The 12,388-nt window shown below is 33.5% G+C and overlaps 5 protein-coding genes across 7 annotated transcripts in view; all 5 read right to left on the bottom strand.

The window, feature by feature from the left end:
* Window positions 1-1,082: 1,082 nt before the first annotated feature.
* Window positions 1,083-2,054, bottom strand: LOC128884495 (uncharacterized). Its single transcript, XM_054137929.1, has 4 exons — window positions 1,866-2,054; window positions 1,610-1,792; window positions 1,357-1,503; window positions 1,083-1,199 (listed from the first exon to the last, which is right to left on the bottom strand). The coding sequence occupies exons 1-4, from the start codon at window positions 2,052-2,054 to the stop codon at window positions 1,083-1,085; spliced, it is 636 nt and encodes a 211-aa protein (XP_053993904.1).
* Window positions 2,055-2,488: 434 nt separating this feature from the next.
* On the bottom strand, window positions 2,489-5,935 carry LOC128884494 (uncharacterized). Its single transcript, XM_054137928.1, has 12 exons — window positions 5,924-5,935; window positions 5,797-5,857; window positions 5,256-5,471; window positions 5,066-5,159; window positions 4,887-5,013; window positions 4,790-4,834; window positions 4,463-4,726; window positions 4,215-4,382; window positions 3,649-4,131; window positions 3,033-3,601; window positions 2,823-2,982; window positions 2,489-2,575 (listed from the first exon to the last, which is right to left on the bottom strand). Exons 4-12 carry the CDS (start codon window positions 5,113-5,115, stop codon window positions 2,489-2,491), a joined length of 1,953 nt encoding a protein of 650 aa, XP_053993903.1. The 5' UTR covers window positions 5,116-5,159; window positions 5,256-5,471; window positions 5,797-5,857; window positions 5,924-5,935.
* A 513-nt stretch (window positions 5,936-6,448) lies between these two features.
* On the bottom strand, window positions 6,449-8,098 carry LOC128883908 (uncharacterized). Its single transcript, XM_054136773.1, has 5 exons — window positions 7,999-8,098; window positions 7,355-7,943; window positions 7,168-7,306; window positions 7,086-7,109; window positions 6,449-6,977 (listed from the first exon to the last, which is right to left on the bottom strand). Exons 2-5 carry the CDS (start codon window positions 7,925-7,927, stop codon window positions 6,721-6,723), a joined length of 993 nt encoding a protein of 330 aa, XP_053992748.1. The 5' UTR covers window positions 7,928-7,943; window positions 7,999-8,098; the 3' UTR covers window positions 6,449-6,720.
* Window positions 8,099-8,742: 644 nt separating this feature from the next.
* LOC128884493 (ATP synthase mitochondrial F1 complex assembly factor 2-like) lies at window positions 8,743-9,549 on the bottom strand. The gene has a single exon (XM_054137927.1). The coding sequence runs from the start codon at window positions 9,547-9,549 to the stop codon at window positions 8,743-8,745; it is 807 nt and encodes a 268-aa protein (XP_053993902.1).
* Window positions 9,550-10,808: 1,259 nt separating this feature from the next.
* The window catches only part of LOC128883707 (uncharacterized), an 8,364-nt gene continuing 6,784 nt past the window's right edge, over window positions 10,809-12,388 (bottom strand). The window contains exons 2-5 of one of the 3 annotated variants that reach the window (XM_054136336.1): window positions 11,946-12,086; window positions 11,740-11,859; window positions 11,010-11,690; window positions 10,809-10,917 (exon numbers count right to left, since the gene is read on the bottom strand). In XM_054136336.1, coding sequence (XP_053992311.1) covers window positions 10,897-10,917; window positions 11,010-11,690; window positions 11,740-11,859; window positions 11,946-12,086 — 963 coding nt within the window. In that variant the 3' untranslated portion in view covers window positions 10,809-10,896. Of the gene's footprint in view, window positions 11,691-11,739; window positions 11,860-11,945; window positions 12,087-12,388 lie in introns of all 3 variants that reach the window. The other 2 variants (XM_054136338.1, XM_054136335.1) reach the window with 2 other exon arrangements.

Here is a 12,388-nt window from a genome sequence, read left to right as displayed (position 1 = left end):
TTGGAGTAGTTGAAAAAAAACAAGTTGATATGTAAGCGTTTTTAAAAGAATAGGAGTGAAAATTAGGAGACACTGCTTAAGTATCAAGCACAAAAATATATTGGCCTGAAAATCTTTTGTGTGAACGGCTGTTACGAGTTTAAAACCAGTATTTAAAAGGTTCAAGCACTGTCCTAACAAAAGTTGAGAATCGGTCGAATGGGCTACTTTCTGAATAGTGCGAAATTGCTGTATTGAGCAGTGAATCATACAGAAAACTTGGGGTGAAGTAAACTCACACATGGTATCATGCCAAGAAAAGCAAGAAGAAGAAGGCTGAAACGTTGTGGGAGATTGTGTCTTCGTGATAACTTGAGGACTGAATTCACTGGAGACAGTGGCGAGCCTTTGATGCAAAAAAGGCTTATTGTAAAAATGGCAAAATTCCATTAAAAAAGGAGCAGAAAGAATATTAATATGAGAAGAGGACCAGAAAGTATTCCATAAGCCCCCAAAAAACGGATTTGTTAGTTTGTCGGAAGATGGAGAAATTTGAAGACTGGATAAAATATGCATGATACTTTGAAACTGTTGTTGATTGGTAATGTACGGAAGCTGAGTACTTAAAAAAGATAAGAAAAAGTACGCACATTGAAATAAGTATATAGTCGAAATGGAGGGAGACAGGGTGGTTTCAAAGCTAGTTTGTAAAAACGATTTCATGTTGGATAGCAATTCAAACGGTTGAAAATGATCCAACAAGTAAAGAAAAGTCTCTCCAGTATCCGCTAACTTTAAAATGTTCTTAGATTGGGCTAAGAGTGCCGCTAAACCGTTACTATTCATTGTGACGTTGTCTCGATAATTTGGTTCAAGTAGTCTAGCGGTGTCTATTTGTGTAAAAAAAGACTTGTTTTGAATGTTTTGAAGCTGTGGTTGAGATAACATGAATTTTCTTAATTTGGAAATAAAAGACGTAGATTCCCGTAATTCTATAAAATTTTTCAAATTTTCTTCAAGAACATGATGATTTGGCGTGGTCATGGAGGAAGGCGATTGAGGCCGATTTGAAAGATAGTACGTATGATTTGTACCTGTCAAATTCATATCAATTTTTTCTGGACGAAAACACCAAGGTGCTGTTGCAATAAAAGATGCTTCGTAATGCTCTGAAAGCCATAAAAGGCAGGATTCAAAAGCGCGATCATGTTGAAAACGCGCTAAAGGTAAAAGGAATTTATTTACAACATAATGGCAGAGCGTTGGTATAACTTGATTTTCATTTGACAAGAGTGTGCCCTGTCGCTTGACATAAACTTTAAATAATTTAGATAAAAAATAACATAATTGGGGGTCATTTAAATAATTACAACAAACGTTTAACGCTTCTTGATATTCTTGTGACAAAATAAAAAATCCAACGGCTAATTGATAACGACGTTTTTGTAGTAAACTATACGCATTTTTACTAGCTGCCGCTCTCCATTTTGGGCTTTGAAAGTCTTGCATTAAAAAATTGACTATCTAAAAAAAATTGTAGAATGAAGGAAATTTGTTTGAATTCAATTAAAATCAATTGTTTGTTCACTAAACGCATTTTATTTAAAAAGAAAGATTTCACAGCACTGACTTGATGATTAATTGGTTTTTGAGCGTTATGTAAAAGACGGAGTAACGAGATCTTTCCAGACACTATATACCAAAGCGATGCTTCATCTAAACTTGTGTTAAGCTGATAAGAAGATTTCGATAAATGTTCTTCCACCAAAAATGTTAAATTATCCGGTTGACGTAACCAAAACGCAATTCCAGACTAGCAAAACAATACAACGACAAAATAAAATTAAAAACCAATAGAAGTGAGAATGTTAGAATTCAAAACACACCTTGCGAACTTCAGACCACGACAGTAAAAGATTATAAGATTTTGTGTTAAAATAACACAGCCAATAGTGCCGTATAGACAAAAGTCTTTCAAACAGAACATGATCTGTATTGCATTGAGTAGCCCAAGCCACATCAGTTCCAGTGATCCTCGAATATGGGCTCCACAATATAACTTGATCTGTTGTCATTTGAAAATACATACAAATCGAGTACAATTATAGTTCACCTGAAACATTGTTTTTGAGAATTTCATCACGCGTAAGCTCTACAACGAGCATTAAGGAGTATGCTATCAAGTAAAAACAGAGAGGTAAGTCAAACGAATGTTGAAGCGGAGACGAGGGGACATTAGTTGGTGACCAAGATATTAAATTAAAAACATGAGCAATACTCGCATCGTGCAGATGTAGAGAATAAAAGGTAGCAAGTAGTGGTTGAATGAATCGTAAAACTCCACATAATTCCACTGTTTCATCAAACGTGAGCCAAGGTAAATTTTGATGGGAAGTAGGTTCAATGAACTTTATTAGAGTACAATGTTCGAGTGATGTTATTAAAGAGTCATTATGAATGTCTACCATTTTGAATGAAGTATCATTCTTGTCTGAAAACGATGCTGAATTCAAGGAAAAATCCAACTGTGCTCTAGGGCTATATTTTGAAAAAGATTCTGCATTTGATTCAGTGGATGTTTCCATAAAGGTATGGGCTGTACATGTAGCAAAAGAATTATCTTTAGGTTCTTGTTTTTTTTTACACTCGCTTTCATTAGAATACCATGCGGAGTCAATGGAGAGATCTAAAAATGGATGCATACGCCCATTTTTTGAAAAAGACTCTAAGGTTGTTTTCCACTTGGATACAGCTAAATACAATTTTTTTAAAATAAAGAAAAGCCCACGACAAAAATTGTTTCCATTTTTCAAATATTCAATAAAACAACAAGGATGATATACAGGCATTTGGGAATCGCTGACATCTTGAACTTGTAAATGTAAAAGTGGAAGAGGTTCGTTATTTGTATTAGAATGAGGGCTGAAATCTATGGGTCGTATAAAAAGAGAAAGAGAATATTGAGAATTCCAGGCAACTGTACCGGGAAGAAAAACTGGATTTCTTAAACAATAAAAAAAAAATAAAGTAGGAACACTAAGGAATGTACTTACTTTGTTTTCTCTACATTTGGAGAAAGTTGATAATACGGTATCCATTTCTTCTTTAAACGATTGACGTGGCGTATAAAGATAAAAGGTATAGTGGCTGTTTTTTCATCAGAAAGTGGTAACTCAAGTGAAACGAGAAGAAGAAGTGTAAGATGGAAACTGCGAATTTTTAATAAACTTGAACGGCCTAAATGTGGAGTAGTGTGCAGAAAAAGTGAATCGGAAGACGTTTCGTTTACGAGCCGCGTATTTTTTTTATTGTCGAGTGATTTTTTTTTCCCGAAAGAAAGAGGTTGAAAAGATGATGAAGAAGGGGTTTCTTTTAAAACGGGTTCTTGATATTTCAAGGATAAAAAATTAACACTATTAAGAAAATGGTCGTTTAAATTAATTGTCTGTGAACATTTTATAAAGTAATAATCCTTTCTTGAGAGTCGATCACCATCAAGCGACGTTCCCATTTGATGCAACAATAGATCTATAGATGAACTGGGGAGATGACGAAAAGGCTGAAATTCGAGCAAATTATAAAACAAAAGATGCCTTTGGGCTGTTAAAATCACCAAAGTGTCCTGTTTGACAAGGACTATGAGAAATATGAAAGACTCTTTTTATTTACTTTTGAAAGACAGAGTGCCATGACAGTGTGAAATGTTTCAAACTCGGAATTCTCCAAATTCGCATAAGCTAAAACTGACGCAACCGAATCATGAATTTGATAAATTCCAACATAAGGATCATGCGTTATATGGTCTGGGGAAGGAAAGCCATCCAAGATAGGATACGTAGCAAAACAAGTGAAAAGCGAGTCGTTGTTGGGAATCACCGTATCCCAAATCGTGACACTTGGTACCACTAACAAGTGATTTGAATCAATTGGAAAGGATGGAGTAACATTGGTTTTTAAAAGTGTCGATGGTAATGAGGACAAACATGTCAGAAATCCATCGAAAAGTTTTTCAAGTAATAAACTCTCCGTAATGCCATTCTTTATAACTGTAGAACAAATGAAAAGGATAAGATGATACTCAGATGAATCCATGGTGTTGAAGTTAGACTCATGTGTTTTTAAATGAATCAATAAAAAAATAAGACAGCGATTCTGTACAAACATAAGAGAAACGTGGAAGATTTTTACAAGAAATACGCAACACATTCTAATCACGACAAGAAAAGAATCAGCACCTCTTGTAATGGAACCACATGGACTTGATGTATGGAAGAAAGAAAATTTTTAGGTGTTTGCGGGTGACCTTGCATGAAATAATTTGTTTGTACAAATGAAGAAGGAAAATTTCCAGTGAACGGAATTAAACGGAAATAAGGTGAATTAGCAGCATAAGGAATCATCAACTAGGAAAAATACATAAAAAGAAAAAACAAGGAATGAGCAATCTAAAATAAAAAATGTCTTTTAAATGACTAGTGTTAACCTCAAAACACAGCAAGCTATTTGAGTCTTTTTCAACTGCTAAAACGATAGGTGGATATATGTGAAGGGGGAGCCAAACAGTATAAGAAAATTTGGGCAGAGGCATGTTTTCATAAAAAAGTTTTTGTTTTGTAGATTGAACAAAATATTCTTGAGTTGCTGTTAATGAATGGGGGGAAAATAAAAGAGTGTTTTTTTTTGAAAATTCCAATGTATCAAAAAAGTGACAATTTTGAACGGCTTGAACAGAATCCTTGGTTTGATCCTTTTTTTTCATTTAAAAAAAAAAGGGAATTTAAAACAACATTGGCTCAGTAGAAAAGCTTACTGTCAAGTCGTTTAAATTCAAATTGTTTTTCTTGTATGCGCTTGCCTATAATGAACAAATTTGCTGGATACGTCGTAGACTATTTTTCGTGCCTTACTGTACTAATATCCTCAGAAATGTATCCAATAGAAACGATGCCGTCAGAATGAAGCTCCAAGTATAAGCAGGAAATGTACTTATGTTCGTCAATCATACAGCAAACTCGTCTTGAGTCCTCTGCAGCCCTTTTTACAAATTGTCCTTTAAAGAATGTGACATTAAAGAACAACAATTTACATGGAGGCAAAGCGATGGCATGTTTCTTTTTGATTGGAGTGCAATGGCATTGAGATAAGTGAACGATCTTTAAGTATTCCCGACAAACAATTACCTGTATGGTTTATTTAAAACAAACAAAAAAAAAAAATCAGTTTACTTATGGTGGTTTATCATGAAACAATTTTAAAGAAAATATATATGAGCTTACTTTGAATAGTATAGACTGAAATCCTATAGTTTACCAGTAAACTATTGGACTTTGACAATTTTTTAACTTTGCTAGAATTTTCTTGTGTTGCTTGGGGACGTATAAAGCAATACCAAAGTTCTCCAGTAATGCTCAAGACAAGAAGAGAACAACAGGGCAAAAAAAATGGATTCTGTAAACGAATGGATTCACCTTTTAAACAAAACGCTTGGGATTCTGAAGAATATAAAATTCGTGCAAAATTAAAAAAAAAATATTCATCAAGACACAAAACAACATGTCGTTGAATGCAGAATTTATAAAGGAACAAAATCAATGAAAATAGCATCGCTACTCGTCAAGTATGAATTTTACAACACTCGTATGATTTTCAGCATAGTTTCTCGAACGAAAATTATGTAGAATAAAAGGTCATAGAACAAAGGTAAAATGAAACATCTAGAATACCAAAATCTTCCTTTAAAAATAAGCATCGAGCAAAGTAGGTCAGAACAAAAAGTCAAGCTGAGCGATGGTTAGAGTAAGAAAATAATGAACGTACCAAAAAAAGAAAGATCGAATGGAGATGCATGTTCATAATTAGCGGAAATGATACTGAAGGCCTTTAAAAAACGTTATAGAAATAAAACGTCCCGATTGACATTTTTTTGTTTGAATTACAACACTACCTGACATGGTAATGGAAGATGTGCAGGAGTTAAGAAAAGCCGTGAAGAAACGTGACTTTGCGGCTGAGAATTAAAACCCTCAAAAACGTAAACGAACACTCCTGGTGAACAAGTAGCTAAACATGAAGACGATAGGTGACAATACAGAAATCAAGTGAAATCGTCCGACTTGATAGAGGATTATTTGACCCAAGCATCACAAAAAGGAAGTCCATTGAACGATTCATAGAGGCGCATGGAATTAAACATAAAGTTGTATTGGTTGAAGAAACGTTTGGTAGTGAATGAGCATAATGACAATGAGGTATTAATGGTATTTCTTCTAATGCAGCGATACACAGGTTTTTTCTACAATAAACCTCTTTTTCACCGTAATGCTTCGTACCTATTTTCTTCATACCCTCTATTGGCGATAATGTGAAAGAATCGCTTCTACGGTCATACGCATCACTTGTATCAAATAAAGAATTCAATACACTAATTTTTGTGTAGGTAGAAGATATCTGTAGGATCCAACATATTGTTGACAATAAAAATGTTTCAAAAGAAATGACCTCTTTTTTGGTAAGTCGTAAGAGATTGCCTATATTTGGAATAGTACTATTCACGCGATGAGACATAAGCCAGCACATTTGTACGCAACTCGACAATGTTTTCGAAAACGGGTCTAAGTGTCGTTTCATCACCGTCTTACTAGTAACACAGGTAAATTAACTACCTTTCATTGAAACACTGTGAAAAGGTGGTGTCGTGGCATTGAGTGGTAAACAAGCTACCGCTTCAAAAGATAACGGGGACTAAAGTAATTTAACACACTTGATACGAAATAATCTAAAAACCACTTTTCTTACATCAAATGAAGATTCTAACCAAACTGTGATATAATGATTTTCCGTTACCACACATACATAACGTGGTATGAAAACGCCATCTGTTAAAGGTCCCGATTCATGCCACTGAAAAGCCACAACGGGAGCTCCGTGAGAAAGAGAAGTGACACAACAGGACGTGTTAATATTCACAGCGTGTTGCATAGCACTGTAGCGTGAAAAACCTACAAAATAAACATAAAAGGGTCTGTGAGTAGCGATAATTTCGAAAAGAATAAACCATTTTTTCGTAGTTTGTACAAAATTCAAATACGATAGGGAAACTGTATTACCGAAATTTTTTGAGAATTCATTATCTACACAAGAAAGGTTATGAATGCATTCCAACACAATCTTTTTGAATTCTTATCTAACCCTTGTTTGATTGATTGGCTTTCTCTGGAGTGTCTATTATAGTAGAACAAGAATGAAGAATATCTTTTTCCGCTTGTGAAAGCTTAAGAAAAAGATTTTCATTATTGAATGTTTGGAATTCTCCGTTGTTTTTCAAATTCTATATTAAAAAAATATAAATACTATTTAACTCTTAATGTTTCTTTACTTGTGTAGAGTTCATTGTAGAAAATTCTGTCTTTCGATGCTGAAAAGAAATAGGTGGCGTATATGTTTTGACAGGAAATGAGTGATTTTTGTTATATAAAGCCCAAATTCGCACTGTAGGGCTGATAAACGTTTTGTTTTTCATCTGAATTTGAACCATGAGGGCTAAAAAGCGACAAGAAGGATCAGGTTGCAAAAAAAACGGTTTTAAACAGGTAGATTCAAAAGAATCTTTTTTTGAAGAAAAACACCAAAACGAATCTGAGCGTTCGCACTGATCAAAAGTTGAAAAGAAGGTGTCATGAGGACACCACGAGGTCCTTAAAGAAGGGGATCTATTGATACCAATTGTATAAAAATCTTGACTAAATGCTGTACCGGAAAGTTTTTGTATTGGAAGAAAATGTTCATTTACAGGTTTTTTTTTGTATCGAGTAAAACGACACTTCCAAATGAAATAACGAAATTCATTTGTTTGAAAAGCATTGGTTTTCCATTCATCGTGGCACATTTCTGTCATCAGTCGATCTTTTAACCAAAACAAGGATAAGAAATTGCAATCTGCATCGTACATTATTCTGCATGAAAATCTACACACACACAAAAAAAAAAGGTATCACAAAAACAAACGTTTAGTTGGTTTACTTGAAATCTTCTTCTTTGGTGTTATCTGAAGAAAAAATATAAAGCTTACGGGTCGTAATGACTGCTAAGCATAAAGATGTTCGATGCCATGCAGCATTTACAAGCTTATTTTGATTTATTAAAATATCAAATTTTGACCTTTCGTCATGAAGACTTTTTAAAACATTCTTGTCGTCTATCGAATTTTGAGTAGGTAACTGATTAGAAATAGAAGATGGAATATTAAAAAGTGATTGGCAAAAAAAGTTATCATATTGAGTTGAAATAACATATACTACGGAATCACAGAACAGTGCAGTAACCTTATATAACGGATGGGGTATGGATTGACAGGGCGATTTGTATTCGAAGGTTTCATTAGAAATCATTTCCTTCGTCAACTTGCCCATGATAAGAGTCAAAAAAATTGGATGTTTCTTGTCTTGTATATTAAGAAACACAAAAAAAAATTCTAGTGCAAAAAGTGAAAAGTATGTTAGAACATTGTCTCATAGTCTTTTCAACACACTATGTCTACATTGAGATAAAACTGAGTCTCATTAGTTTTCATATAAAAACAGAATGGATTTAATTTTTTTAAAATGGACTAACAAAAATGAGAACAAATAGAAATTTTATTTTTATTCAAAATTGCTTTGTTTTAGATGTGAAATGTTCTGTTGCCTCAAACGTTTATAGTGCTCGTGCCTTTAAAAGCTTCTGTCAAAGTGACAGTCACACACTTAGCGTTAGGTGCGCAAGGCATCATGCCACTTGTGTATGAAACATGTGTGTTGCAACAAGCCGTTGCTTGATATCTTTTTCCTCTTTTTTTTGTGTGGCTGTTGAACCCCAAACTTGTTGTTGCATTTTATTTTCAATCATGGATGCATATAGAATCTTATCGACGGATTCTAATGAATCCAGCATGGCTAATGAAAGTAAATACGAATGAAGAATTTGTGTCGCTGTAAATAAACAGCTTAACTGGAGATGGTTACGTTTTCGTATTTGATACGCTAGTTTGTCTAAATCCTGTACGTTTTGTGCAGGGATTTCCAAATTAGTAGACATTTTTAATGGTTCACTAAGATTATAAAACTTTTGAATTTTACAATGGAGAGGTTCCAAGCTTCCTAAATAGTCTTTATTGATAAAGTTTTGAGATTCTTGAAAGTTTTTAGGTCGTATAAGAAAACAATCTGTGCGTAAATATTCTAATATTTTCTTCTCAACAAGATTAGAATGTGATTCAATCAAATCAAGAGCTTGAATAGCCAAAGATGTATAAGGCATTTCACGACAGTTCACAATATCATGTTGCTTGTTCCATTCATCTGCTATAAGCTTAGAACCTTCTGAGGAAGTAACTGCCAAAACTTTGCCTCCAGGTGTCTTTAGTGGTTTACCATCTAAAAAAATTCCCCAGTTGTTGCATTGATTTATTTTATTAATTGTCACTTGTTTATAAAAACGTTTTAACTCTTTTGAAGATGTATGCGATTGAGCTTTGAAAACTATTTGGAATGAATTAGCAGCATGAGCAAAATAATTTAAAGAATGCTTCAACATCACTGTTATATGAATGGAAATTGCAATTAACAATTAAATAAGTTTTTGTTTTTGAAATCTTACATACAAAACTGCCTCTAGATGACATGCAGGTATACTTTGCTTTTTTTTAGAAATAAAAAAACTGCGACACGATTTTTATTCGTTAAGAATGAAACAAAATTCGTTTTCACTACACTTTTTCGTTTTACAAAAAGGATCAAAAGTTTTTTTATAAGGAAACATCCAATCTAAAAAGATTTAAATAATTTCTGCTAGCGTATGAAGCGAAACATACGGAAGGAAGACATTTAATAATACCATGTCCGCTTCGAGTTTACCCGCATTGAGGCTAAGCACAAAAATCTATACATATATGTTTTTCGACAATCACATTGAGCACCTTAATAATGCACACTTTAATAAATAAGTGAAGAAGTTTATACAATGATGTCAGGTTTAGGAAACGTTTATGAGAAACATTTTTTAATAAGTAGACTAGCAAAAGTGGCCCTAGCTTTATTTCTTTAGTGGAAATTATCATAATCACAACAGATTTTAAGGACATTAGACGACCCAAGTCGCTTCCTATAGAACGTTTTGCTTTTTAAAAAATAATTCCGCAGATTTAATCAATACTCCGCGGGACTTTAATTAAAATGATGAATTCGGTAGGTAGAACTATAGCCTTCATGTGCAAGTCTATTTTTGGAACTTGAATGTCAGAGTCGTTTTACAAATAATCTTGTGTGTGGTTAGTTTACGAAGAAAAAAGAAAAAAAAAGTCTTCTTTCAAGAGAGTTTTAGTAACAATAGTTACAAGAACAATCACCGAAGAGAAATTGGTTTCTTTTGATAAAAGATATTGGGTTAAAAAAAAAGGGGGATACGAACGTCAAAAAAAAACAAGGACATCATTTGGATTAAAAACAATCATTTTTAATATAATGCTTTCATTTATGTTAAAGGTGTCTTGTCTTGGTTAAAAAAATTACATTCGGTTATCTGAACGCATTGAAAACGAATTCCAAGCTATCAAACGTCCTAGTGCGTCCACAGTAGTTTGATGTTCGATAGATTTTTGATAGATTGAATTTTTTATATGAAGAAACTTTGGATACAATTAAGAGAGAATTAAGGACGAGTTAACACCAATAAAGACCAATGGCATAAAGTTGGTAGTATGATTTAAAATATATTTACAAACAAAATCATGTGACGTTTGAGTCAAATTGAAAAAATTGAACCAATCACATCAAGAGGAATAAAGCAGAAATAACTTTTTTTTTTTTAACAACAAGAGCAGTTGAAACATGTTTCAAAAGAGAGTTGCTAAAAACAAATGAACAAGCTGAAGTTCCCTTTTTGTCAAAATCCTGGGTTTACGATCTGACATGACAAAAAGAAATTTTTCTTAATGACGAATTCGTTGGAGTAACAATTTTGGAATCATGATGAGACGTATGAACAAAGTTATCTACTTGACCATTAGCTGAATGAAGAAAAGCAAGACTTTTATACTCCGGACGATATGGGGCATAGTTGAGTATAGTTTCCACCGAATCATTAAAATTTCGTTTCCAAACAACTTTAGGAGTGATTGACTCTTTTGTGGCAATTTTTCGTGCAGTATGAGGTTGTGATAACCTAAAATTAGAAGGTATTTGTTGTAATTCAGGATACACTGCAAAGGTTAATGTTGTTTTATGAGGCACTCTTGTCGTTTGATTGTAACAAATACTTGAGATTCTATTTGATTGAGTATTAAATGGCTTAACTTGAGAGTAATTTTGTTGCACCCATTGTGGAAGATAACTTGTGGGATACTCTCTTTTGCTTCGGGACCAATTTTTCCATTGCATAAACATCTTTGTCATAGAAATCAAGCAATAACGTTCACAATACTGGGAAAATTTTTCCAAATGTCGTACACGTAGTAGACCACGTATCATTGATTTTTCAAGAGCATTTCGTGATAACATACCAAAAGAAATAGTGTATTGACGTAGCTGACAACGATACATAACTCTACTTATTGTTTGTATTTTTGTATATAAAACATTGTGTATTTTTTTTTGTTTCCAACAACAGAAATACTGGGAAAGATTTCTTTGGATTATTTCGTCCATTTTGTTCAAAAATTGAGTTGTTGCTAAATATTTCTGATAAATAATAAAATAAAAAAATTTTTGCTTTTGTGTTTTTCCTTACTTTAAGTTTTGTTTCGTTGAATTGACGTGATGCTTGCCTAAGCATTTCAAACCCATGGCGTAAAAAACGAAGTTGCGCATGCTCCAGGGACAAAATACCGTAACATATATTTCGACGCCTCTGAAACAGTAAAGCAAGATGTTTTTATTACTATTCACATTCAATATAAAACACGCCAACTTAAAAGATTACTACAACTTATTCACCTGTGATGGATTGACATTGTAAAAACAACGAAAAAATAAAAGAATTTGAACTCGACACAGTTTACGCAATACAAACGTTAATTGGTAACATGACTTTTCTTTAAAAAAAGTATTGCATTTTTTCAACAAGGTATCGTTCACCTGTACAAATACAGAAAAAAAAATTTATTTTTGAGTTATACCATAGTATGAACAAAAAGCTAAAAACGATTCATAATGTGCAAGAAACTGAGGGTCTCTAAGAATAACTTCGAGACAGAGACGTACTAGAAGCACGAGATCGGCCGCATTACAGTTAGGATGAGTACGAGAGAGGGTGAGTACAAAAAAGGGTGAGTACGAGAAAGGGTGAGAACAAAAGAGGGTGAGGACAAAAGAGGGTGAGGACAAAAGAGAGGTTGAGTACGAGAGAGGTGAGGACAAAAGAGGGTGAGTACAAAAAA

The sequence above is a fragment of the Hylaeus volcanicus genome, unplaced genomic scaffold (genome assembly GCF_026283585.1).
Source record: "Hylaeus volcanicus isolate JK05 unplaced genomic scaffold, UHH_iyHylVolc1.0_haploid 12237, whole genome shotgun sequence".
NCBI lineage: Eukaryota > Metazoa > Arthropoda > Insecta > Hymenoptera > Colletidae > Hylaeus > Hylaeus volcanicus.
Note: the sequence above shows the minus strand (reverse complement) of the source record. Positions and strands in the feature narration are given on the sequence as shown.

Bases quoted from the DNA above. Each gene is read 5' to 3' on its own strand.
- LOC128884494 (XM_054137928.1), bottom strand. From the start codon at position 5,115: ATGCCATTGCACTCCAATCAAAAAGAAACATGCCATCGCTTTGCCTCC. The intron at 2,983-3,032 runs GTAAGTACATTC...TTATTGTTTAAG, and splicing joins CCAAATGTAGAGAAAACAAA to AAATCCAGTTTTTCTTCCCG. The intron at 2,576-2,822 runs GTATATCATCCT...CTACATGTACAG, and splicing joins TCAGCGATTCCCAAATGCCT to CCCATACCTTTATGGAAACA.
- LOC128884495 (XM_054137929.1), bottom strand. From the start codon at position 2,054: ATGACAACAGATCAAGTTATATTGTGGAGCCCATATTCGAGGATCACT. The intron at 1,793-1,865 runs GTGTGTTTTGAA...TTGTTTTGCTAG, and splicing joins CGTGGTCTGAAGTTCGCAAG to TCTGGAATTGCGTTTTGGTT. The intron at 1,504-1,609 runs GTCAGTGCTGTG...AATTTTTTTTAG, and splicing joins AAAAACCAATTAATCATCAA to ATAGTCAATTTTTTAATGCA.
- LOC128884493 (XM_054137927.1), bottom strand. From the start codon at position 9,549: ATGTTGAAGCATTCTTTAAATTATTTTGCTCATGCTGCTAATTCATTC.
- LOC128883908 (XM_054136773.1), bottom strand. From the start codon at position 7,927: ATGTACGATGCAGATTGCAATTTCTTATCCTTGTTTTGGTTAAAAGAT. The intron at 7,307-7,354 runs GTAAAGAAACAT...TTTTTAATATAG, and splicing joins CTACAATGAACTCTACACAA to AATTTGAAAAACAACGGAGA. The intron at 7,110-7,167 runs GTTAGATAAGAA...TTTCTTGTGTAG, and splicing joins AGCCAATCAATCAAACAAGG to ATAATGAATTCTCAAAAAAT.